At 47.1% G+C, this 27,242-nt stretch overlaps 1 protein-coding gene across 8 annotated transcripts in view; it reads left to right on the top strand.

Moving 5' to 3' along the window:
* The window catches only part of NAV2 (neuron navigator 2), a 398,333-nt gene that overhangs the window by 101,486 nt on the left and 269,605 nt on the right, over positions 1–27,242 (top strand). For all 8 annotated transcript variants that reach the window (XR_009009169.1, XM_057552146.1, XM_057552147.1 and 5 more), the window contains exon 2: positions 25,005–25,122. Coding sequence is in view for 7 of the 8 variants with exons in the window: in XM_057552146.1 (XP_057408129.1) it covers positions 25,005–25,122 (118 nt within the window). In the remaining variant the exon portion in view is untranslated. The remainder of the gene's footprint in view (positions 1–25,004; positions 25,123–27,242) is intronic.

The following is a 27,242-nucleotide window of genomic DNA, read 5'->3' as shown; positions in this document are numbered from 1 at the left end:
ACTTCTTCAACTTAAACTTTGGAACAGGATCAGGCCTGGGGCCAGGGGAAAAGAATGTCTTGATTTCTACATTAATGGTGATTCTTAGAAGGAAGAAGGTATAGTGGTTAAGAACCTGGTCTTTGAAAGCAGAAGACCTGGGTCGACTGTCAGCCTTGCTTCTTGTTAACTGCTGGACCTTAAGCAAATAACATCTCTAAATCTCAGTTCTCTTATCTTTAAAGTGAAGATTCATTTCTGGAGAGGGGGTGGAGAATTGATCGTAATATTTTCGTATCGTTTTTGTATGCCACCGTTTGCTAATATTTTGAGAGATGAGAAGAAGCAACGCTGGAAACCTTCTTTTGTGGGATATACTTAATAACCATGCTGCCTCACTCACCAAATAATGCAGATTTTCTAAATATTAAGAAGTAACCTGGGTGTTGATGAAGTGATCTTCTCTCCTCCTTTCGGAGATAATTATTCCTATATCTGTATATAGAGCGTGATCTGATAGTTCTCAGTCCTACCAAGGCATCAGAATTCTCTAGAGAACTTTGAAAAGAAAGGCAGATGTTTGGGTCATTCAGACCTACTGCATCACTCTTTGAAGGTGGGACCTGGGCATCTGTGTTTTTTAAAAGTTCCCCAGGGGACTTTGCCCTGCTCATGTAACTGGCATATTGGGTAAGTGTAATGTGTGGATTGTGGACAAAGCCCATGAGTTTTTTTTCCTGCCACGGGAGGAAGGCTCTCATAGCCCATGGCCATTCTGCTCATTCATATAGACAGTCCCGTGGTCACAATAACTTGCAAAGATAGCCTCAAGTGAGAAACTAGAGTATCCCCCCTCTATAATACTTAATCAAAGCTCAAACTTGAATTGTCAGGCCCCTGCAGAGGAAAAGTGAAAGCAGTCCACCCTCCCCAGCCCCCGGGGAACTACGCAGAGGAGAAAGGGGCTTACTCAATGGTGCCTCCCTGAGCTCATTTCCTGCTCTGTTGAAAGCTGAGTCTTTCTTTTGTGGAGCACTTCAAGGGCCACTTCATAGGAACCCCTGATGAACCCTGGTGTGCGCTCCCTCCAAGAAAACACCAAATCTCTTGCCTCAACAGTGTGGGCTGCAAGCTAATCCCAGCCTGTAACAGTCTCCTGACTCCATCACTGAAACCGTCCATCATACCCTCCCTCATCCCTCCAGATTCTCAGGGCAGGAGTCAGATCTTAGACCACAGCATCTCTAACTGCAGGCACATTCATCTTAGGCTTCCCAGGGACCCCACTGAAGCACCCCTGACCCAGGTTTGAGTGAATGGGTAGAGCACGTGCTCATAGCACAGTGGTCTCCAGTGATACCCTTCTCCCCCAAATTCTCTTTCTCCACACTTTTTCGTCTCTTTAATATCCTCCATCTGATGGAGCAGGAAAAGTCTTGAAACTGGCTCTCCAATATTCCTTTGTTATTTTATTTATTTTTTTAAGGAAGTTAGTTAATTAATTAATTAATTATGGTTGCGTTGGGTCTTCGTTGCTGCGCGGACTTTCTCTAGTTGTGTTGAGCGGGGGCTACTCTTCGTTGCGGTGCACGAGCTACTCATTGCAGTGGCTTCCCTTGTTGCGGAGCATGGGCTCTAGGTGCGCAGGCTTCAGTAGTTGTGGCGCACGGGCTTAGTTGCTCCGCGGCATGTGGGATCTTCCCAGACCAGGGCTCGAACCCGTGTCCCCTGCGTTGGCAGGCGGATTCTTAACCACTGAGCCGCCAAGGTAACCCCAGTATTCTTTTGAAATCCTGCATTTTACACGTTTGTCCCAGGCTTGCTTTGGTGTCTCTGTTTAAGCTCAGACTTCAAGGCAGTCCACTTTGTCATGCTGAGTGACCTGCATAGTGGCCAGTGGCATGGGCTGTCAGGTCCAAAAGGCTTTGTTTTCAGACCTTGAGTAAGTGTTTTAACATCTCTGGACCTCAGATTCCTCATGAGTGAAAGTCATAGAAACTAACTCAATTTGTGAGGATTAAATGTGACGTATGCGTGTAAAAGGGCTTAGTGCCTGACATGTAGGAAGTGCTGTGCAGTACCCATTATCCAGTTGAGTTCAGCTGAAAGTCTAGCCATCTTAGCTGCCCTGTTTAAAACTTCATTTGCTGATGGGCAGCCAGCTGGAGAGGGGCTGCGTCACTGCTGCTCCTTGGAGAAACACTTCTCTGGCTCAGCCAATTCCTTGTCTGGAAGCCACCGGGAAGGTCCCATTGAGAACTGCTTACAAAAGCAGGGTCACAGGAGCTAACAGAATTAAGCAAGTTATCAGGCAGTAGGAAATGCAGTTAGATTTGCATCTGTGAAGCAGATGGCCAGCACAAGATGATTGAATTAGTTTTATTATGTTTGGGGAAATTAATTTGTCACTTTAATTTTTTCTTTTGTTTTTTAAGAAAGAGATGTGATTTTGTTATCTCTGGCCAAAGTGATTTGTAGAAAGAGTGTATCCTTTAATGGAAAACAAGGGATGCAGTAGGACCTTGAAAAACCCTTGTCTTCTAATTGTCTATTACTAGTTGGTACAGTTCTGTGTATAGAATGTGGCCCAGAGAACAGAAATGCTGCCACCTATTGCTGGTGAAAGCTGGGCTTGTGTTTCCAATCATAGGGAGGATTTTTTGTTCCCCTTCAAAATCTCAGACCATGGGGCCATTGGGTATTAAATTCACTTTTGGAGAGGTTTTTTACATACTGAAGATCTTAGGATCTGGTATGTTCTAATTTACATTATTAATTACAGTATCTCACGTCATATTTTGATCTGGTTAACTTGAGGGACCCTCAGGTGTTTTGATTCCTTCTTTTAAAGGTGAGGAAGAATCAAATGCAGAATCTTTAAGAACAAATGGGATCTTTTGAGTTGGGGCCCAGGGTTGTTAACTGGGAGATTCCCAGCACTTATTCTTTGGGCACAAATAGTTCTTTCATGGCCCTTTTGAAAGGATCAAAGCACAACCTGGAGTTTTGAATGGCCTTTTTTTTCTGTTAAGTCCTTTTATCCTTAACAGTTACTAATGAGCATTCAAGGAGACTCACCCATGCAGAAAGAGTTTCTGGTACATAATAACTAGGGTATAGACTTTATATACATTACATCCATGTATGGGGGGGGTGGTGTGTGTAAGTGAATGATGTTTCTGAAATTCTGTGATCTCAAATCTAACTTCAGGGAAGGCATTCTGCCCTTGAAATGGCTAAATCAACAGTCTGTCCGTGGGTGGTTAAGAGTTCAGTTTTCAAACCTGGCTGCACACTATAGTCGATGGTGGAGCTTTGTGTGTTATCTTTTTTAAGTAAACTTTTCTGAAAATTTAAATCTACTCTAAAAGCTGTGAAGATAGTACAGAGAGCTGTCATATACCCCACACCCAGTTTCCCCTATTGTTAACAACTTGTATGGTATGTTTGCCACAATTAATGAACCAATATTAAAACATCATTAACTAAAGTCTGTACTTTATTCAGATTTCCTTAGTTTTTTAATCTAATGTCCTTTATCTGTACCAGGACCCCATCCAGGACACCTCATTACATTTAGTTGTCATGTCTCCTTAGGCTTTTCTTGGCTGTGACACTTTCTCAAACTTTCCTTGTTTTGGATGACCCTGACAGTTTTGAGGAGTACTGGTTGGATATTTTGTAGAATGGCCCCTCCCAATTGAGATCAGTCTGATGCTTTTCTCATGATGAGACTAAGATTGTGGGTTTTGGGGAGGAAGACCAGAGATGTCAAGTGCCACTTTCATCACCTTGTATCAGGGGTACCTACTATCAACACAACTTACGGATGTGGATGTGTTGATCATCCGGGTAGGTTGGTCTTTATCAGGTTTCTCTGTGAAATTACTGTTCCCCATCACTTCCATACTGTTCTCTTTGTGCAGCCCACACTTAAAGGAGTGGCAATTCACGTTGTCAAAGGAGTGGCAATTCACATTGTACCTCCTTGAGAAGAGAATATTGACATAAATTATTTGGAATTCTCTTTGCATGGGGGATTTTTCTCTTCTCCCCACTCATTTATTTATTTATTCATTCAACCTTTTATTTCTCAGTATGGATTCATGGATATTTGTTTCATACGTTGGGTTTTAATCCAATACTATTAATTCTTTATTACTCTTGTTGGTCAGTTGTTCCGGCGTTGGCCATTGGGAGCTCTTTCATTTAGCTCCTGTGTCGCTGTGACAAAACCCCATTCATGTGTTTTGGTGCGGGGATGTATCCTGCCTTTCTGGCACTATAATGTGCTCCAGGCCCATCTGAATACTTCCTGTCGCAGCCCAAGAATCAGCCGTTTCTCCAAGAAGCCCTGGTTCCTTATATTGGTAAACAGTATTAGAAACCAAGATGTGGGCACTGGGTGTGCTTGTTGCCACTGGGATATCATTGTGTTTAGATCTTTTCAGTTGACAGAACAAGGAAATAAATGTGTGCATACTAAGGCATGTATCTATAAATATTGTATCTAGGTTAAGCTAAACATTAGTTTATACCGATATACTATATAGGTCAGTATATAGTTACACTGAAACTATAAACTATTATTTAGTTTATAAACTAAAAATAGTTTATAATGTATATAGAGCTTCCAACTCGAACCAGTTAGCACATGGATCATTCTAGCCTTCCTCCCTTGCTGGTCTGTAACCTCCCACTCCAGCAGTAAAATCCCCTGTGAAACTTCTTAAACACCCCTGTGCCAGGACCCCATGTCCTGAGGTTGATTTAGATGCCTACCTGGGACCTGGGCATCTGTATTTTAATAATCTCTAGACAGGTTGAATTTTTCCATTACAGGCTCATGGTACCATGCACTCATCTTTGTAGCATTTGCCACAAGTGCCCTCTGACATCTTTTTCTTTATTTTTACTTGACATCCTTATTTGATTAATACCTGACCCTCCCTCAAGATAAGAAACTCCATGTCCATTTTGATCATCATTCCATCCCTAGTAAGTGGGTATATGTATATAGTGGGTCCTCAATAAATATTTGTTGAATGAATGAGTAAAATTAAATACAGTGTGAATGAGGAGGGAGGAGAAAACGAAATGATTTATCGAACCCTTCCTACATGCCAAATGCCTTTGCAGATGCTTTCAAAATATAGTCCAGTTCAGGGATCTGAACTGGGTCTGACTGACATCAGAATCATGCCATTTCTGTCAAGGAATTCCTACCACTGGAAGCGCCTTGCCTTGTCTCCTGCCTTGCATGTCACTAGAGCTCCCACTGGCCTGCACGGAGCTGTGTGGGTGGCCCAGGAGGAGGCCAGAGGGGGAGAAATGGCAGCACCCACTTAGAGCCTCACCTAGTCCCCATTAGGAAATTGACTCCTATTTGGTTTGGGGAGGGGGGTGTTTTTTCCTGCCTTTTCATGCTCACAATGAAGGTGACATTGATTTACGATTCAGTGGGTTGAAGGGAGGGTTCTATGGGTAGAAAAGATCAATTAAATGATTATCCCAGCTGCCACACACTAATGCCTTTCTTACTGAATTTCAGAATCCAGGAAGCAGAAGGCCACCACATTTAGCCTTTTACAGGAAATCTAATTGCCAACTTTGTGATGCCAAGTTTTATTAAATTGGGAGGAGTCAATCTTAGCGGCTGGCAGTTTCAGACATGACGGAAAGCTTCCCACTGGCCACCTGGAATTCTAAATGAGTTCCTCCTGTTCCTTTTTGGGTGCTTTCGCTGAAGTTTTATGAATTTAACACTTTTGTGATTTATATCTTTGTGATTTTTATTTGGGGTCCAGGGTGCTAGGGCTTAAAGCTTGGCAAGAAGTCAAAAGATACTGGATTCCTACTCTGTGCTAGGCGCTGGGCTGGTGGCTGGGGATTCTAGCCAGGAGAAGAACCACAGATTTCTGTTGTTTATAGAGTTCTCCACCTGGAACGCTCATCCCCTATTTCAGTGGGTTCCAAACTGTAGTGTGCATGAGAAAAACCTGGAGAGCTTGTTCAAGCCCAGACAGCTGGGACCCAACCTCAGAGTCTCCGATTCAGGAGGCCTGAAGTGGGCCCTGAGAATCTGCATTTCTAACAGGTTCCCAGGTGATGCTGATACTGCTGGTCTGGGACAACCGTTGCCCTGAGTCTTTGCATGATAGCCACCATTTTGTCAGTTAGGTCTTTATTTCAGTGTCAACTCCTTAGAGAGGCCATTCTTGAGTTCCCTGACATAGGATCCCTCCTCCCCTCACCATTCATTCTCTATTGCTTTCTTTTTTTTTTTTTTTTTTGGGCCGCAGCGCGCCGCTTGCAGGATCTTAGTTCCCCGACCAGGGAGCGAACCCGGGCCCCTAGCAGTGGAAGCGTGGAGTCCTAACCACCAGACTGACTGGGAATTCCCATCTACTGCATTTGCTTTATAGTATGTATCATTCTCTGATATTAACTTGTTAATCAGTTTATTGCCATTTTGTCTCTCCCACTTCTCATCCTCCGTAGAATAAAGCCCCATAGGGCTCTCTTACTCACTGCTGCCTCATCCCAGCCTAGAAGGGTGCCTGCCCCAGAGTACGTGCTCAGTAAGGTCTTGAATGAATGAAGTAATTACAAGCATAATGAGTCTTAGAAAAGAGGGGTCTAGGACACCATGGGAGTGTAACAGGTAGCCCTCAGGCGGGGAAAGGCACTGCATTGCATCCTACAGGGAGCAGTTTCTGGGTGTGGCCTTAGTGTCAATTTCAAGCACTGCACACCAGCGTTTTGCCTGCAAGGCTGTAGGCTGTGGGGTCTGGTGGGAGATTGCAGTCGGCCACTCCAGATTTGTTTAATTTTTCCATAGCCTTTCCATGGTCCTGTCCACACTGAAAAAAGGCTATCTGAAGAGCAGATCAGAATTCCATCTAGCAGGCAATCCCGGCACAGACCAGTTTGGTAAGCTCCCAGGTCCCAGTCACTGAGCTTAGCAGGAAGCGAGGCCTACCTGAAATAGACTGCTTCTAGGGACCTTCCTCCTGAAGTCTCCACTTGCTGCAATCTGGAATCCGAGGACCCTGCACAGACAGCCTTTTCAAAACCTCTGCAAAGTTGAATGAAGGCTCACACTCTCTTCCTTTGCAGGAGCGAGACCTCTGGGTAGAAACATGCAGGTTCCTCTCCATCAGCATCTTTAGAGAAATGGAAGGGCAGGCACGGTTGTGCCTCCCTTTGACAAAAAGGATGTCAGGCAGAAGACAAGACACGTGAGGGTCCCACGCAACTAATGGCTTAGACAAAGGTTTTCAAAACCTCTCTGCAGAAGCTGAAGCATCAGGCTCCTGCCCTTGTGCTGCCCGGTTCAAGTGAAGTTTGTACAATCCCTCGGCCTTTGCCCAGCCTTTGCCAAGCATGGGAGAGGGGGGGGCCGTTCCCCAGGTTCGTTTGCCTGGGGCAGCAAAAGGAACTGTGATTTCTTTCCCTCGAGTGTGTCATGAAAATACAAACACAGTTCGATTCTTTTGGAGGGCGAAGAGAATGGGGTGGGGGAGATGAGGGGGGAGAATGGCAGCAGTGTAGAACTGCGGCTGAGGGCCAGAGGGCTGCCCAGCGGGTTGTGGTAACATAAGCTGCCGCTATTCAGGAGGTGGCCTGTGTAAGAAAATCTGACCACAGTGGGAGCATGACTTCAGCTAAAATTAACCTTCGAGGCTTCGCACGCCTCCGCAGTGCTTTGAACTAGACACCCTGGGAGGGTGTAGGCCATGGACTGCAGGGACCGAGCGTGGGCTGTGGGTCGAGCCATGCCTGTAAGCATCAACTTGTGGGTTCCTGCCCGGGGAGAGAGTCGGGATTCCTGCAACCATTATAAAATGGTAAGCCACCTGGAGGGCCACTGGCGGGGTCCCTGGGGAGAGGTGATGAAGTTTGTTTGAATTGGGGCTTGTGTTTAGAGACAGTTCTAGTTTATTTTCTACACCTGTTGGGACCCCAGCTCTGAGCTGGCTTTTCATCTGCAGAACGCTTGGCTGAACTAACTGCCACCTCGTTGTTGCTTTTTGTTTCCTGTGTCCTCGCAGGGTGAGGACCCAGTGGTGTATTTTTAGAGCAGGTAGGGAAGAATCTGTCTAGAAGCTGTTGACGGCCTGAAAAAATACAGTCGCATAAACCGAAGGCAACAATCTGGAGGGCCGCAGACGCCAACAGGTGTGGCAGGTCTTGGTGTTTTCGCAATTGTGGGCCTCAGCAGGTGCAAGCGGGAAACAAGACTGACCTCTGTAAAGGTCTGAAGAGGTGTAAGGGAGTCCGCCAGGGGGCTTCACTGCAGAAAGGATCTGTTTGGGAGGTAACTCGAAGTGATTTCCCGTCCTGTGAGACCAGGAATGGCCCAGGCAGGGCCCTGCTGACCTCCCCCACTGCTGGTCGGACAACTTGGACAGGATCTTTCAAGCCGGACAGCAGCTGCCCCTTTGGCTTTCCATTTATTGTGGGGAATCCGTTTGGGATCTTGCAACACAGAGCAAAAAGGCAAGATGTATTTCTTTTCCTTTATGTCTCCTTCACCTTCAGACAGTTAATCCGACCCTGGGGCCAATGGCAGTCTTGATGCTTGTGGCAGAGGGGCGCCCCGGTTTGATAATCAGACCAGTCACTTTGCTGTGTTTTCGTTTCGCTGGCAAACAACGGTGTAGTTTATCCTCCCCTTCCCAGAACGTATCCCTGCCCCTCCCCCCAACTCAACTTTCTAGGCAACATTGTTATAAGGCGTAGAAAGGATGCATTTTCTGGGGAAGAGTGAATTTCTCTTATTTGTTTAATGATTACTGGGTATAACTGACCTTGGAATGCTTGATTGTAAAATGTTTAAGCCACGAAACATTTGCTTAGGTGAGGGGGTAGTCTTGCCCTTTACATGCAAGGGTATGAATGGAGTTGGTGTGAACCATGTAGAAAAAAACCCGCATGGAGCTATCTTCTGATGCAGCTTTGAGGCCATTTTCCATATGAGCCTCTCTGTGGAGCCCTCCGAATATTTTATATCCTTCTGTGGCCTCCGTCCTCTGGGTGTGTTGGCTCATTAGAGGTAGAGGGCTACTGGGATATTGGACACCGGCGTGTCTTTTGCTTTAGAGGTCTAACAACACCTAGGCCAAGCGTGATTGATGGAGATGTCTTTGGGTCATTACTTTGACGTTTTAGCTCCGGGATCTAGGCTCACAGCCCCATGGAAGAGATTTCTTTTGAGGTAGGATGTTAAAAATAGACATTTCAGTAGGAGGAAGCTGTGGTATGTGATTCTGAGCTTCGATGAACACATCTCGTGTTCTGCATGGGGATTTCCATCTCCTGCTGAGCCTGGCTGGACACACACGGAACTTGAATTCCGATTTCCTTAGGAAGAGAGGACTCCCTCCCGTTCTGTCCTAGAACTCCCTCCCCATCACGGCACGTCAATGACCTGGCCTGGTGTTGGTACCTGCCGAGTGACACCTAGATGGCTGGACTGAGTGAGAATACCTGGGCCGCAGTGCTGATGCTAATCATTGACCAGCTGAGCTCTCCCTTTCCTCATCTGTGAAGTGGGGAGAATGCAGTGCGACTGCCTCCCCCTTTTCCCAGGATTGTGGTGTGGCTCAGATTAGATTGTATCTACAGAAGGGCTTTATAAGTTATAAGCACCGCAGATGGGAGGTAGTGGCTGAGTTGTAGTTAAGACTTTATGTATTCTTCTTGAGATGAATCAGTTGGGGCTTGCTTCCAGAACTTTGTAGAATAAACAGTATCTTTGTGCTAATCGTTCTTTTGTGCTCCGGGCCAGGTTGGCCCCTTCTTTCTTGGGTGCCAGCTTGGTATCTGGTAGTCTTCCTAGTAAAAGCCTATTATAAAAATACAAAACACAGAACCCCCGAGATTTCCCCAGGCCTGAGAGCTCTTACATCTGGGCTGGAGAGGGGCCCGGGGCACAACAGCCACTTCCACCGTGGCCAAGTCTCTTGGCCATGGAGTTACTCAGGAAGGAAGAAGGCTCCTAAATGGAGAACGAACAGGGCAGCGTTTCCTGGGGCAGGGCAACGCCAGCCACTGCTGGGAACTGCCTATCTCCAGAGATTTTTAAAGCCTTTGTCACACAACTTTCCCACAAATGACATAGCACTGTCTCTGGCAGGCCTAGTGCCTCTCTGCCCAATGGGACGAAGCTCTCTGACCATTTTTGAGGATGCCAGACCTTCTAAGTTTCCCCTTGGAGCACCTGGACCTTCCTTAATAAGCGTCATTACCCCTCATTGGGTACCTGTGTGCGTGGGCTCACAGGTGCTGCACATTTTTTCTCATCAATCCTTAATATAGGTTTATGCACTAGGTACCATTATTATCTCCATTTTACTGATGAAGAAACTGAGCTTGCGTTTAAGTGACTTGCCTGGATTTGGATACGTTCAGAGGTGAATACAGGATCTGATCCCAGATGTGACCTCACCCTCTTTTAACACTGCATACCATTTTCTCCTTGTCACTAACATAAAATTCAGAGGGTTCATGGCTGTTGCCTTTTCTGTGCCAACCATAAACCTGCCTGGAAGCGGGGGAGAATAAGGAGACATGGTACCCCGTTTATTTCCCAGGGCCCCTCAGCTGTGCCCCACCCTCTTTCTCTGGGTGGAGCCCCACCCGCCATCTTGCTTTGCCCCCGCCTCACGGCCCCTCACGCAGAAAAGGGGACTGCCCCCGGCCCCCATGCTTGGGGTCTTCTCTGGATCTGCTTCTTCCTGATGAATCAGCCTGCTTTGGCTGCTTAATCTTCTCAAGAAACCTGACCCAGCGGAAATCCTTAAACTGTCATCCACTACTCAGGTTTCCTGGGTAAGGGAGCATCCTCAAACAGTTAGCAAGAGTGCACACAGTTTGTCCCGTGGGTTGTGAATTCTAGTGAGCAATGTACTGCTCTCACCTGCAGTGATCTGATTGGCCGGCCACTCACCTGCAGTGATCTGATTGGCCCCAAAAAACCCTTTTACCATTTAAAAAAGACAAAAAACTCTCTCCCAAGCTTGCCAGTGTGGTTGCCTTTCCCCCTGGCCATCTCCTGGAAGTAAAGCATTGATGACTCCATTGGGAACGTAAATGTTAGTTGGGAACAGTGACTCACCAGGCCATCCCTGGAAGAGCTGCATACCTGGGACCTAGGAAGCCCTGATGGAATAGAATGGAACATGTCAGGTGAGTTTTGACCACCAGGGTCAGGCTGAGATGGGGCCAGGCCCAGTGCCCGGGAATGGGGAGATCGGGAGCAGGGCCAGTTGGGACACCTCGGTGGGTGGCGGAGTCAGTGTAAGGGGCAGGAAGGGGCGAGGCAGCTTGTGGACCATAAATATTTGGGAGACTGATGCTGGAATCCAGGAGGCTTGTGCGGGAGGAGGGATGAGGCCACCAAGAGGGCCTGTCTGCCAGCATTCCTTGAGTGAGTGCCTTAGGACAGGCACCCAGTTCGGTGCTACATAGGGGTACCACGAGCTCGCCATCTACCCCTCGGCCCTGTGGATAAAGCTCATCACTCTGGAACGGGAGTAACCTAACTGGCTCTGGCTCACTTTCTCCTGCCCCTTCACCCACTGGGAAGCAGGACGTGGCACCTTAGGCCTTCCTAAGAAGGATTCCACTAGCCCTAGAAAGCACCGGTAAGAATATAGATTTTATTGAAGATTTGAAAGGGCTGCGTTTGGACCATGTACAGGTTCATTAAATGCCCCTTGATCTTGTCTCCAGGGCTTCTTCCTTCCTCCCCACCCACACAGCCTTCCTGCTTCCCAGTCGGTCCAGCTCCAAACCTCTTCTTTCTCTGCCTGAACTCTGTCTTTCTGATGCAAAGCATTTTAGCTCAGTCTGCACTCCTCTAAATTTGCACACTCATACACATTATTTTACATAACAAAGAAGCTCCTCCTTGGTGTGGGGTTGGGGGGAGGGGGGAGGGGGAAGAAAGGAACATCCCACCCCCACCACTCACCTGTGCGCGCCTAGTGGTGGTTAGCAGTGGGCTCACAATTGATAGGTAGCACTTGCTGATTTCCAAGGTAAATCCTCCTACCAAGGCTGATTTCAGTCTACCAAATGTGACATCTCTGAACTGTCAAGAGATGTGCAAGACTATACCATTATATACTGTTTCTCTCATGTGGAGGAAATAGATGTAAATCACCTCGAGCATAAACAATGGCAAAATGTAGAAAGATAATTTTAAAGGAAGTGATGAGTTTTGAGTACGACTACCTTTAAAGATTTAATTGTAAGTTTATATAATGTAATTTTAAAGTATATATAATTCTATGTGTATACAGTTCAGAAAGCCTAAGTGAATCTGTAATGACATAAAGCAGATCCGTGTTAGTCTTGCAGCAGTGGTAGAGTGAGGGACGGATTATAAAGGGTTGCAAGGAAGTTCTTGGGGTTGGTAGAAATATTTGTTATCTTTTTCTTTTTTAACATCTTTATTGGAGTATAATTGCTTTACAATGTTGTGTTAGTTTCTGCTGTATAACAAAGTGAATCGGCTATATGTATACATATATCCCCATATCTCCTCCCTCTTGCGTCTCCCCCCCACCCTCCCTATCCCACCCCTCTAGGTGGTCACAAAGCACCAAGCTGATCTCCCTGTGCTATGTGGCTGCTTCCCACTAGCTATCTATTTTACATTTGGTAGAGTATATATGTCAATGCTACTCTCTCGCTTCGTCCCAGCTTACCCTTCCCCCCAACCCCGTGTCCTCAAGTCCATTCTCTACTTCTGCATCTTTATTCCTGTCCTGCCCCTAGGTTCGTCAGAATCATTTTTTTTTTAGATTCCAACATTCGTTATTTTGATTGTGAGTAGGGATGCTTTCGTGGGTGTATGTAGATCAGAACTCATCAAATTTTACATTTGAAATATATGCAGTATATTACATGTAAATTAAATCTCAATACAATTGGAAAAGGGATTTTAAATTGAACAATTTTAGATTAAATTATTTTTTCAGAATGATCAGTTTTCTAAGTTCAGCTTTATCATACAAAAGAGTGCATTTTTATTTGCTTCATGTATGTTTTGTTGTGACCTCATGGATGATTGGCCTATATATTTGTTTTCAGGTCCATATAGGGCCATATATTTAAGTTTGGGGATAACATAAAAGTAACTTAAGTTGGCCTCACTTTCTTCAACTATAAATTTAAGGTTGTATCAGATCACCAGAGGTTCTTCAGTCACTGAAATTCTGTAATTGTAATTATGGATGAATTGGTCTCTTGGGATTCAGGATCACCTCATACGACAACACTGTAGAGAGATTGGGACTATCCACTGGAGATAGTCCCAATCTATCTGTTCCAATATCTGTCTACTGGAGATGGACATTCCTGGAGATCAGGAATGTCTAATCATTTCCTATTAATCCTTTCAGAGAATATTTTGAATAATTTTAGGCCAATGTGGTAATGCAGAGTTGAACAACTAGAAAACAACTGCCGAAAGGTGAGAACTCAGTCTTTGGTATCTTATTTTTGATACAATTGTAAATGGGATTGTTTTCTTAAATTTCACTTTCTGATATTCCTTTATAATTAATGGCTGGTTAACAGCTAACTCACAGATTTCCTAAAAGTTTAACAGTCAACTCTCCAGAGCCAGTACAAGCCTACTCTAGCATGTGTGTGTTTCTGTGTGTGTATCGTTTTAAAGAACACTTTAATGTCCACAGTCAGGTGGGTCACTACCGTGTTGCTGGAAATTCTCACAGCAAAGTGTTACCTACCAGTGCCTGTTCTGTGTCTTGTGCTACGACTGGTCTAAGAGATACATGAATCATCGTCTTGATTTCATGGACTTTATGTTCTAGGCAGTGAAGGGGGACAGATTCATTCGTCCATTCCATCTATTCATCCATCTGTCTGTCCATCCATCTGAACGTTCACTGGTCTACCCCTCCATTTCTTGTCCATCCGTCCACCCGTTGACCCTCCAGTAAGTCAGTAAGTGCTTGTTTATTGAGCTCCTGTAGGGAGTCAGGCATTGTGCTAATGTTTCAAAGATGTAGAAAATTTGTTCTCTACTCTGGAGAAGCCCCCAGGTGAGATGTGGATGGTTATAATAACCATGATGAAGCCATGTGCAAAGTGCTTTTGGAGCCAAGAAGAAGGAACAAAGAATTTCCTGTTGGGAGTGAGACAGTGAGTTGGGAATGGCTTTACAGGGATCGACACTTGACTAGGCTTTTAAGACACTGAATAGGCATTTGCCAGGTGGTGGAGTAGAGATGGCACTGCTGGCAGAGAGGATGGTGTGGGCAAAGGTACAGGGGCTGGGTAGCTAGGCACGCAGGTGTATGTAATTGTAGGTGCACTAGGATTTCAAAGAAGGGAGAGAAGCCTGGCAGTCGGGGCTGGTTTCTAGAAACGAACATCCTGCCAAACAGAGGGGATGCGGGAGGACACGCCAGACCAGAAAACCCACCAGCAGGGACCGAAGGTTAACGTGGCACAGAGCCTGTGGTGTGAGTGGTGGACCAGAGGAATTTGTGGGTTGGGGACATGGAGACGAGGCAGAAGAGGAAACTAACATTTACAGGTTCCTGGGACTTACCTGGCGGTCCAGTGGTTAAGACTCTGTACTCCCACTGCAGGGGGCACGGGTTTGATCCCTGGTTGGGGAACTAAGATCCTGCATGCTGCATGGTGTGGCCAAAAATAAAAATAAGTTTAAAAAAATTTAAAGGTTCCACCTAAGTGCCAGGCACTGTGCTAAGGACTTTCCAAACATTCTCATGTAGTCCTCACAGTAGATGATAAATTATTATCCCATTTTACAAATGTGGAAGCTGAGGCTCAGAAAGTGGCTTGCTCAACGCCTTGCCATACTCCGTGTCCACATGTGTGAGGTCCCTTAGGTCTAATATTTCCCTTTATGCATTTAACAATCCTGTGAAGAGGAGACAGACTCAGAGAGGTTAAGCAACCTACCAGAGGCTACCCAGGACTCCAAGGTCTTGACTGGACCTGGTAGGGCCAAAATCCTGGGGAGCCTGTGCCTGGGAAGCTAAGCTGAGGCATCTGGGCTGGACAGGAGCGACCGAGAAGTGCAATGGCCGGCACCCCCTTACCTGCAGTCTGCAGATGAGGGGAACTGTGGAGGCTTGGAGGACCGGAGGGAGGCTCATATTTAAAAGGTCAGTTCATGACCAGACGGGAGGGAGGTCTGTATTGTTGCCCAGGTTGTCACCAGCCCCTCAGGTGTGGCCACCCTGCCAGGCAGCTCTCACAAGCTCTTGTTGGGTTTGGGGATGTTTGCTGTCAAAGAGTGTACTCAGCAGCTCCGCCTACCCTCCACCCCATCTCCTCCTTCCCTCCCTCCAGGCCTGCCTTGGGCGGGGACCTGGTTCCCATCACAGCCATAGAGGAAGCTCTTGGGAAGAGAATATCTCTAGTTAGTAACTAATGAACACAGGAAGGGAGAGAAAATACTTGAGAAATTCCAAGTGGGCTCTGACATTTGACTTTCTTGGAGATGCTGGACTTTATGGTAAAAGTTATTCAGATCTTGTGTCTAAGGTTGGAGTAGGTGAGAGGAAGTGCCGCAGGGGGAACCCAGTTTTATTCTGAAGGCACCCGTGATAGTCTTCATCCTCACTTGGCCTTATTTGACTTTCCAGGGAGGCCCTCGGGAGACCTGGATGCACGTGTTATGTAAGGGCTGGTGGCCGCCGGACCAGGCTGCCTGGCTCAAATGGAGCATCACCATTTGTTAGCTGTGGGACCCCATGTACATTTCTTAACCTTTTAGAGCCTCTGTTTTCCAGTATGTAAAATGGGGATGACTCATTTAGTCAGCAGATATTTAGTGAGCACCTACTGTGTGCCAGGCACCATCCTGGATGTTGGGAAAAATTCAGTGAGCAAAGCAGATGAGAATTTTTGTTCTCCTGCAGCTGTCACTCCAGCAGGGAGAGATTGTAGATGAGATCACAGGTAGAAAATGCCTGGCACACAGTAGGCTCTCAACAGAAGCACATCCTCCCCTCGTGCACAGGTGGTGGCCATAGTGAGGAAACAAATGGGAAAGGACTGTGTATCCTGTCAAGTGCAGGGCAGAGCACAGCCTATCCCAGGAGGACAGAGTGCAAGCAAGCGAGGGGCATCCTAGGCATCGAAGGTGGGTCAACCCAAGGTGTGGGGTAAGCAGGCGCCTACGTGCTCATCCTTAAGAGCTCACCAGTGCCTCCCTGCACGTTCACCAGCCTGGTGTGTTTTTCTAGAGGCACAGTTTCAAAACCTCCGGAGTTGCTGTGCACGCCCACCTGAGGCTGGTTGGTGTTCCCGCAAGACAATGCCACCATTGTGTGGCTGAGGGGCTCTTCCCAGGCCGGCCTGGTCCACTTCAGGCTGGAGGAACTGGGGGACTTTACTCCTGAGCATTTCCCATCCGGATACAACCCTGCAGTGGTAACTCCTGTTGTACTGGCATTTTTATTTTTGCGATGGTGACACTGTTGTGAAATGATGTTTGGTTTGTGCTTTGGTGACATGGGAAAGTGTCAGCTCCCCTCTTGGATCTGTTAGGCGTGAGTGACAAGCAGCCAACTGTGTTCCCAGGGGCAGGCGCGGGTGACATTGAGGTGCCTGTTGTGCAATGAGCCTCACCCTCTCCGGCTGCTTTTCCCACGCGGCCGTGACACTCACCCTTCTGTAGCTCGCGGTTCCTGCGTGGGCCTCTGAGGAGCAGTGTAGCATCATTAGGAACCAGAGTCTCTGCTGTCAAAGGCTGCATACTAGTGTGTGACATTGGGACAGTCATTTCCCCTCTCAGAGCCTCCATTTCCTTATCTGTAAAATGGGGGAAATAATACCTTCCTCACAGGTGAGTTGGGAACTAAAGGAATCCATTGTTTGCCACGTGTTCACAGTGCATGGCATCGTCTCCATGGTAATGATAATTGGCGCTAACATACTGTGTGCCCTTACTATGCACTGGGCATTGTTAGATGACCTCTTTTCTTTTTTTTTTCTCCTTCTCATCATCTTTTTTTTAAATTAATTTTTATTGGACTATAGTTGCTTTACCGTATTGTGTTTCTGCTGTACAGCAAAGTGAATCGGTTATACGTAAACATATATCCCCTCTTTTTTAGATTTCCTTCCCATTTAGATGACCTCTTTTCAATCTCACAAGAACCTGAATAGGGAGTCGACCCATTTTACAGATGAGGAAACAGAGGCTCAGACATAGTTTAAGGAACTTGCCTGGGATAATTCTGCCGGGTAGTGGTTGAGGCATGTCTGGAACCTAAGCAGTCTGACTCTAGGAGGTGCTCTCTTTATCAATTCACCATAGAATTTGGCGGATGATAGTTAGCATCCTACACAAGGCTGCAGCAAGAGTGGGACCCAGCAGAGGCGGCTGCTCAGGCAGCCATTGTCTTGCCATTGTCATTGTCTTCCTTTTTTCTTGCTCAAGGCACCAGGGCGTACAGGCAGCTCTGAGCACCTTATCTTGACTTGATATCATTCAGAGGTAAAGTAGGAGGAAGGGTGGTGAGGGGAGTGGATGGAAATTCGGATTAGCGATAAGCCCTGCCCCTCCTCTAGTCACCTGCTGTGTATGTGTGTGTACACGTGTGCATATCCCTTAGGGACAGAAGCATACATATGGGCAGGTGTCAGGGTGGCTCTTTTGTGGTTGTACATACAAGTATGTAGGTTACTGCCAGTTAAAAAGGGAGAAAACCAGCAGTGGACTCCTCCCTCCCCCTGCTGCTATCTTCTGGGTCCAGACAGGGATGTATACTCCCTGGTGTAAACAAAATCCTGTGAACCATGTTCCAAAACATATATTGAGCACGGGGGCTGGCAGTCCCATTCTGCACGTGCTCGCGTGGGAGATACAGACCCCAGTCACATCTAGGTGCTCCTGGAGCCCAGCTTTCTAGCAGCCTTACCTGGCTAGAGACCAGCTGAGAGCCAAGAAGCCTTCCCTACCGACCCTCCGAGCAGCTCAGAGGGGTGCCGCAGAAGTCTTCCACTTAGGTGATTTCATCAATGGAAAAGTCCTATCAAGGCTCCTGCTTGAATGGTACTTCTTTTACTTTACATCTAATTTTAAAGGACTCTGGGGTCTTTTAAAGACAGTCCAGCAACTCTGCAGCCTTAAGGGCATCCTTGTATGCAACAAAATGCTATTCATAGTGACGTCCACAGGTCATCAAGAAAACATGGAATTGGGTTAATTTAAAAAGCAGGGATCATGATAATCTATTTGGGAAAGAGTCCCAATGGCATAGTTAAAAACTGGCTTTCAGAAGTGGAAGCTCTCAGCAATTTAGAATGACTTATTCCCCCAAAACTTATATTAATTTGAATATGAATAAACACCATTTATTCAGTACTGTGCTCCAGACACTGTGTTAACCATTGACATACATGTTTTCATTTCGTCTGTAAAGCAAACCTGCGTATCACCACCGTGTAAGTGAGGGCCCCCCACGCTCAGCTGGCCCTGACTCATCGAGGGCCACCTGGCTGGTAAGAGGCAGAGCCAGATCTGAACCCTGGTCCACACCAGCTCCTGAGATTGCAGACACACTGCCCTTGTATAATTACTGTGGTTGATGAAAACCCACAAATGACCTGAGTAACGCATCGGGAGATGGCAAACATGGGGATGGAGGAGAGTCATTGACCTCTAGGGTGGGCATGTAGTGAGAACCACGGACACTGGGCAGAACTGGACTCTTCCTTTGAGAAAACAGGGAGCAGTGGCCAGCGTTCAGGCTCAGCCCCTGCTGGGCAGTGTGGCCTGGATTGGCTTCTCCATGCTCCCCCTCTTTTTCCAATGTATAGGGCTGGGGACACCATTCACCCATTTGAATGTTTGTTTCAAGGCAGTGGTTTTAATCAAGGCAGGGTCTACATTAAGAAAGGATATATTAGACTCTGATGGGGAGAGAGAGGAAGAGGGGAAAAGCCACCAGCTAACTTCAGGCCCCTTACTTCACCCCAGGCAGTTAAAATGATCTGTGGACAGGTGGCCACACCTGTGGGGTAGGTACCGGGCTCCTTTCGAGATGCTGGGGATACAGAAGTGAATGTGTTAACCAGCTTTGCCCTTAATAACAAATGGTGCATTTTGATTGTCTTAAAACTGTGACTAATTGAATAATCATTCTTTGTGGTATTCAGGTGCTGGGTGGACACTCTATACTATTGTTGCAATACCATTTTTTGTGCTTCAGGACAATCAGAACTAAACCATTTAACCACACGCTGCACAGTCATGGAAATGATAGGATGTTGATGATGTTTCCAGAGCCTAGAATGGGACATTGAATAGAGGCCGAACAGTTGAGTTCTCTTTACAACTGTTGGACTGGAAACCACCTCAGATGCTAAGTGACTAGTGTACTTGTATCTTAAATCTCCACCCTGGCATTTCCTGCTAAGAGATACGTTGTACTCTTTTCCTCCTGGAACCGCTATGCTAAAAGCTATCTGCTGCCTTCAGGATCCATCACGCTGCCTGCCCGGCATGTTGGTCTGCATTTAGAGTTGTTAGGGCAATGACTTTGGGTGCAGTTATTTTATGGAATTTTGGGAGGTTTCTTCCTTAGAGTGCCCCCATCCCCCTTCATTTGAGAGCTAATTGCAGTATAAACTTGGCACCTTCCCCGCTGGTTTTAACAGCAGTGCAATTTTTATCAGTTTTCTTGTTACAACTAATAATCAGGTTCTTTACTTCGCTTGATCTGTCAAGATTTTCCCTCTTTGATTTCAGCCTGTTTGATATGGAATGATGTGGAGTTATAGCAAACAAATGACACACTCCTTGAAATTCTGTCAGGGCTAATAAAGTGAATCAAAACGAATTCGCTCTTCAGCTGTCATTGTCTTCCTTCCCCTTTTTTCCTTTCAAGCCTCTGACAGCAGCTCCTTTCCCTCACCGGGCGCTTCTGGAGCACTGGGTCTCCCGTTAGAAGGGGTGGGAAGCGTGGTAAACTCAGCGAGATGGGTCAGAGCCAGAGCGGGAAAGACTCCTTCAGATACCGGTGTGAAACGATTCTAGAGCCTTTTCCCCGAGAATCTTTTCTCTGGAACGATGTGATGATTTGGAGTTGGGGGTGGGGATGGTTGTTTTATTCTTTCCTAGAACTGCGTGGTTCTTTGTCTTGCCCGTTTCTACTGAAAGTTCGCCGATCAAGGATGAGTGGGCTCCAACGTAAAAGCAACAGAAGCCCTAAGTCTTTAGAACTCTGAGGAAGGAAAGGCTCTGGAGAAGTTGCTTCTGAGTGCCTGAGGCTTACAGAGGAAGCCCTGCATGCCTTAGCCCTTGCTTAAAATCTTTCAAACACACAGCAAGTGAGAGGGATGGGGCTGAAGTATGTCAATGCATTGCAGGGCCCATAAAAACGGTGTTTCTTAAAATAAATCTAGGCATTTTCTTGTGACTCACTTCTTCAGAAAGTCGAGAGCTGGGGAGAGGAAACTCCAGATAATCAATGATTCTTGTTTGATGGGTCCTGATTAACGAGCTTGCACTATGGAGTGATTTATTTTCTCTATTCCTTCCTCTTTTCAGTCAATAAAGAGACTTGAGATCCTGGTTTGAGGATTCACTGAGAGCTCACATTAAGTCTCCAATGCAATCAGTTTCCCAGGGGTTTGCCCTTTTTCTCTCCATTCAGCTCAACCCCAGCAACCACTTACTGACCACCTGCTGTGCCCCCGCCTTGAAAGACACTGTCTCTGCCACAATCTGGGGGTGGGGTGAGGAGGTGGTGTCAGTGAACAGGTTCTCTGCTTCGTATGCAGCTCGGGATGCAATGAGGAAATCAAGGGTGACTTCCTGGAGGAACCAGGGTAGGAATGGAGTTTTTGGGGGTGGCCCCAGGTGGAGGCACCCAGGTGGGTAGGGTGGCAGGAGTTCAGAGATGGGGAAGTGTGAGGTCCAGTTTTCCTGAGGGTAATTGTAATTATTACTGAGCCCTTGCTATGTGCAGGCATATTCTGTCATTCAGTCCCTATGACACAGACCGGCCACTTTTTTCTGTTAAGAGCTGGACAGTAAATATTTGAGGCTGTGCGGGCCAAAAGCCTCTATCACAACTACTCAGCTGCGCCATTGTGGTCTGAAAGCAGCTACAGATAACAACTGGGTGTGGCTGGGCTCCCATAGAACTTTGTTTACAGAAACAGGTGGTCCCTTGGGTTTGGCCTGGGTCACAGTTGGCCAGTCCCTCCCTGCCTTATCATATATTTGGTATAATTCCCATTTTATGGAGGATAAAACTGAGGTACAGAGAGGTGAAAAGAAATTCACATGCCAAGGGCCACCTTGACTTGGTCAGTTCCCAAGCCCAAGCTTTTCACTTACCCACGCACTGCCTCCCCTGCGAGATCGACACTGGCTGGGGAAAAGTGGATGGATGAGAAGACTGCCTTGAACTGCAGTGTGAAAAGTCTGCCTTGCATTCAGTGGGGAGCCGTTGATGATTTTGTGAGCAGGTGATAGGACTAGGGCTGTGCTCTTGGAAGATTAAGTTGGTTGTGGTATGTAGGTAGATTCGAATTGGGAGAAGAAGAGCTCTGTCTTAAACAGCGTGGGGTAGAGAGGTTCACTTCTTTGGCAGAGCCATTTCTGACCACTATAGAACTTTCAGAGTTCTCCCTGGTATACCAGATACCTGTGTGGCCTCCCCAGGGCTCCACACTGTGTGTGCCGGTGGGTGAGTGGGAGAGGGTTACCCCTGTACTTGTTGAAAGAAGCTTGCTTAACCTTGGTTTCCTGCTGGATTGTATAGACACAGAGAGGGCTGGCTTTAGGGAGGATACGTCTATTTTAAAATACCCTTAATCACCTAGGAAGAGAATGAGCAGAGGTACCTGTATCCCCTCCCACTCAGCGGTGTCCTTGTCCGTGGCCTGTTCTCACCTCAGCTGATGGTTGTAGGGCAGATGGCTTTAAGCGTTGGGATGTTCTCGTGGTCCCTCAGACCCTCAGATGGTAGGATCCCTCCAGGGCTTGAGACATCACTGCGCTGTTATCTCCTGTTTAGGGAAGATACCAGCCTGGAATCACTCTCTGAACCAGCCTGACCAGTTTCTGGCCTGCTTTTCTTTTACAGTCTACCGTGGTTTGTGATTCCAGATGGGGGTGCTCCAGACTCTCGAAATTGTACCTTGTGAAAGAGAAGGGGAGTGAGTCTTCAAGTCATTTGTGTCCTGGAGGTTCAGGGTAGAGGCTGTGGCTGGTTTTGTTCTGGCCCATTTTATAATGCTGGTAGTCAAATTTCTAATTATTCTTTTTATTTACTGAACACTTAGCATGTGTCAGATTCTGTGTCCTTTATGTGTATGAACTTGTTTCACCTTCATAATGGCCCAATGATGTAGGTATTATTATCCCCTCTTGTAAATGAGGACACCCAGGCCAAAGGACACAGACGTGATAAGCTGCGTGGCAGCTAAGATTTAGAGCAGTCTGCTGACTCCGGTGCCCTCCTCTTGACCACCTGCTGCCTCTGCTTCCTGAGTCCCACGTGGGTCAGGTCAGGGGCTTCCAGGTGGTGCTTCACTGAGTCTTCACAACCACCTTCTGAAGTAGACCTTACTGTGCCCATTTTACAGCTGGATAAACTGAAGCCCAGAAAAGGCAAGTGACTTGCCAAAGGGCATTCAGACAGCAATGGATAGGTTTGGGGTTTTTATTTATTTTTAAATAATTCTTTCAGTGTGAACATAACTGAACAGAGAATGAGCCGAGTCAGTAGGACGGTGTCATGGAGGGGGTGAGTGAACTGAATAATTTATATTTGTATTCAGAGAAGCAGTGTTGGAGAGTGTCTAAGGGATTCTAGAGTTAGTCAGCCTGGGTTCATATCCTGGCTCTGCCACTTCCCTGTGATCTTAGATAAGTTACTTTACCTCTCTATACTTTAGTTTTCTCCTCTGAAAAATAGACACAATAATAGCATCTACCACAGAGAATAAGGATGAAATGAGTTAATGCATGTAAAGTGTCTGTACCAGTGTCTGGCATGTATTAGGCTCTGTATGTGTTAGTTGTTATTAAGCTCCTACTCTGCATAAGGCACTTTTTTTCGAATATGTTATATCACTCAGTCCTCATAAGAACTGACAAGTACATGGTATTTATTCCATTTTACAGATAAGAAAACCTAGGCTCAGAGAGTTAAATAGCTCACCTGAGGTCATACACCCATTCCTCCAGAGATACATGTTGAGAAATTGAACAAAACAGACCCAAATCCCCACCCTGGGGAGCCTCCAGGGCTGGGACTTGAACCCAGGTCTTTCTCTTTTCCTTTGAATGTTATTCCCTTTCTCTCTCTCCCTCTTAACAATTTCATCGAATGATCTCTCAGATTGGCCATTGTAATGACCAAGATGGCACTCGACTTCCTTAGCCTTCTCATTGCTTGTGAAATTGAAAATGATCTTGCTGAACTAGAGCTTCTATCTGACAATTTGGAAGTCATGAGGAAGGAAAGTGACACGGATTTAAGGATTAGATGCCATGGTCCGAGGTGTGAAATAGAACCATATTGTGGTGTGGGTCTCTGCAATGGAAGCTTCGAGTTGGGGGCTGGGGGGTGGATAGGCGTCGTCTGTTCTCCGCGCTTGATGAAGTGGAAAGTGCACGTCTGCCTTGGCCCCTCTTGGGATGAGGCCTTCACGGTCCCACGTGGAGTAGTCAGAGGTGCCGCCTCCCTCGAAAGGCCTGCTTTGCAAGTCCAGGCCCTGGCCCTCAGTCCCCATTCCGGGGGCCTTGAAGGGCAGCACCCCACTGTGTGAGATTCCTCTGAGCACAGTGCTGGGAAGAGCAGGATGGAGAGTGAGAGCTGGGGCGAGGCGAGGGCTTCCACTGCTCGGTGAGTCACGCGAGATCTCGGAGCAGGCCTGCTAGTGGAGATACAGTGATCACTTTCATCATTTGGGTGGAGACATCACATGGATTAGTCCGTGAACTGCACCTGCAAACACGGCCCAGCTGAGGTGGGATACTTCTCTTTCTGAGCAGGTGTGGGTTTGCATCCCTCCTGGGGGAAAAAAGGTGCTGATAAACAGGACCTGCACGTCCCCCACAAACTCACAAGTCCACGCGTGAAACTTAGCACTCAGAATTGACAAGGAGGTTTTCAGTTTTGTGTTTGGCTTATGTCATTTGGGGAGGAAGTTTTTAGGCGAGAGTTTTCTTGTGTTTGTTGGCTCGTTGGAAGCAAATATTCTTTGTGCCGATGATTCTGTGACTGGGAGGGGCAGGTCTCTCCGTCCCCCAAGGGGGTCTGCTTTCCTGATCCCGTGATGACCCAGCCTCTGCCTTTCGGGCGCTGTGCACACCGATGCTGTGTTTAAATATGTTGGAATTTGCTGGGGGTTTTTTTGTTCAGAGAATCCCAACTGTGAAAATGATGGCAGGCTTTTAAGTTAAACTGATTAAATTTGAGATGATTGTGAGGCCATTAATAACCCCACTCACACAAGAGTAATTGAAGCGCTCTGTGTTTTGGTACTTGGCTCCTTTACAAGGGACCCAGGCTCCTGAGAACTCAGCTAGCTCAATAGCCCTCCTTTCCCTGAAATGGCCCATGAAAAGATGCCTGTTGGGTGGTAACCTCCCCATACGTTTTCTCAATAAAGAGAAAAAGATGGGAAGGGGCGGGGTAGGGCAGTGGGGCGGAGGGGACCTCGCCTGCATTTAGAGCCGCAGCCTCTCAAAGCCGTCTGGCACAGACTGTTTAGTTCCGTGTCCCCTGTCCCATTCAGGCCTCTGCATGTTTTGAAGCTTTCTTTAGCTTTCTCCTGAGCCTTGATGGCAGATCTCTCAATAGGTGAAAGCCTGGCTCTGGCCAGCTGAATACCCCATGGGCACAATGCACTGCATGTTAATGGCACTGGCTGGCCCCAGACAGCTCGCCTGCGGGGCAGTGGCTCCTATACCGGCCCAGCAGCTGCCTCGGATGGAATCTGACGGGGTTCCTAAAGTTGCCCGTTTGCTTTTTTTGCAGATCTACACGGACTGGGCCAATCATTATCTAGCCAAATCAGGCCACAAACGTCTCATCAAGGATCTCCAGCAAGACGTGACGGACGGCGTCCTCCTGGCCCAGATTATCCAGGTTGTGGGTAAGAGCAGATTTTACGTCAGGGGTGGATGAGTTACCGTGGAGACCAGTCCAGACGGGGCCAAGTCTGGCAAGAGGGACCGGAACCCTGACATCTAAAAATGCAGTGTTTCTGTCACATGTATGACACTTTTTTTGACTCTGTCTTGTGCCGGGGGAGTGAGGGGTACCAGCTTGCTTTTCCTGATAAGATCACCCACGTGGCAATCTCATCTTGAGTCTCTGAGAAGAAAGACTAGCCATGGCTGGGGGGAAATGCTGGTGGTTTGGGGAGGGGCTCTCTGTCCCCTTTCTTACCTCCTACCATCTTTCTGGCTCTCTCATTTCCCCCCTGCGATGGTGCTTTTTTGTGGATTACTCTGGCAATATTTCAAAAAAAAAAAAAAAAAGGCAATATGGGGCTGGTTTATTCCTGTGAACTCTAATCGGGTCTGAGAAATCAAAGGATCAAACTCCGCAGAGGGCTGGTTCTGTTTTTCATAGTAGGGGAAGGGAAGTGGAGCGGTGGGGTTTTTAATGCCTTGGCTGTGTGCAGGAGGAGAGGAGTCACCCTGGGCAGGCACGTGGGTGGAGGCTGGGTGCAGCTTTGCCTTGGGTCTTAAGGGAAGCACCCCAGTGGTCCTGCCTGAGAACTTAGAGCAGACCGTGGAGGCAGGAGGTCAATTAGATGGCATTAGGCTGATTGTTGTCGCTGGCAGCTTTAGCAGCCGACTCATGCCAAAAGAGAAGGCAGGAAAAAAGGACAGAAGCCCCAGCCCCTCAGGCGTGAGTTCTTATGGAAAAGTTGCTTATCCTTCAAGTGAGAAGAAGCCTTGTATAGTTCTAGCTCTGCTCACATCTGTGGAGACTGTACCTAAAAATATAGGTAAGTTGCCCTTAGGTGCAGATTTTGGACTTTCAAAGAGAAAGATGCTTCCCTGCTGTCCTAAGATTGATTGAAGACCAGCTTCCATTGGTCCTCCTTCTCTTCTCTCCTTTTTCCTTCCTTCCCTGTATTAGTTTGCTGTTGCTGTATTAACAAAGTGTCACAAACTTAATGGCTTAAAACAACATATATTAACTATCTCCCAACATATGTTAACTATTTCTGTGCATCAGAAGTGCAAGCATGGCTTAGCTGGGTGCCTCTGCAAGGCTGCAGTCAAGGTGTTGGTCAGGCTTGAGTTCTCATCTGGAGCTTGACTGGGGAAAGGGGTCAAGCTTACTCAGATTGTTGGCAGAACTCATTTACTTGCAGTTCTAGGAGCGTGAGCCCTGGTTTCTCCCTGACTGTTGGTTGGAGGCCACCCTCAGCTCCTAGAAGACCCTCTCAGCTCCTTGCCACATGGGTCTCTGAACATGGCCTCTGCCACCTCTGTTTCCCTGTCTTTAAAATGGGCACAGCCATGCCTGCTTTGTCTGATCTTGTGGCAGTCCTGGGAAATGCACAAGGTAGGTATCAGATATGAAATATGCTTGGATACTGGAAGGTGTTTCTGGATAGGACTTGGTAGCCACTGCCTAGAAAGATATGTGTAGAAAGATGAAGAGGCCTCTGAATCGATGTCAGAGTGTCACGATAGATTAGTTGTGTCTGCCGGGGCCCAGCAAAGGTGAATGGTAACATGTGTATCGCAAATTTACTAAGCATAGTGCTAGGGAAATGTAAGCTAGCACAGTTTTTTTTTTTTAATTAATTAATTTATTTATTTATTTTTGGCTGTGTTGGGTCTTCGTTTCTGTGCGAGGGCTTTCTCTAGTTGTGGCAAGTGGGGGCCACTCTTCATCGCGGGCTAGCACAGTTTTTAATCATTGCTCAGGAGGATGCTTCCCTGAATCTATTCAGATGAGCTGAACCTCCCTAGACAGTGATCTTTCTGGGCCTGAACTACTGGACTGTGATTTCAGAGGCGCAAGCTAGTACTGCTGACCCAGGCTGCCGCTCAGGCCACCAAGTTGCTCCCCCCCCCAGCCCTCCAGGAGAGGCTCCCTCTGCCCAGGGACTCCCTACTAAGTAAGGCCAGATGTCAACACATGGAACTCTACCCCTGACTGTGCCAGGCTCACACACTCTGCTCTGGGTGTGGAGAACAGAGGCCCAGGATACGGGGGGATGAGAAGGCAGCTAAACATAGGCATCTC

Source organism: Balaenoptera acutorostrata, chromosome 9, assembly GCF_949987535.1.
Source record: "Balaenoptera acutorostrata chromosome 9, mBalAcu1.1, whole genome shotgun sequence".
NCBI classification, from domain to species: Eukaryota; Metazoa; Chordata; class Mammalia; order Artiodactyla; family Balaenopteridae; genus Balaenoptera; species Balaenoptera acutorostrata.
The sequence above is the reverse complement of the archived record's forward strand: the minus strand, read 5'-3'. Positions and strand labels throughout refer to the sequence as shown.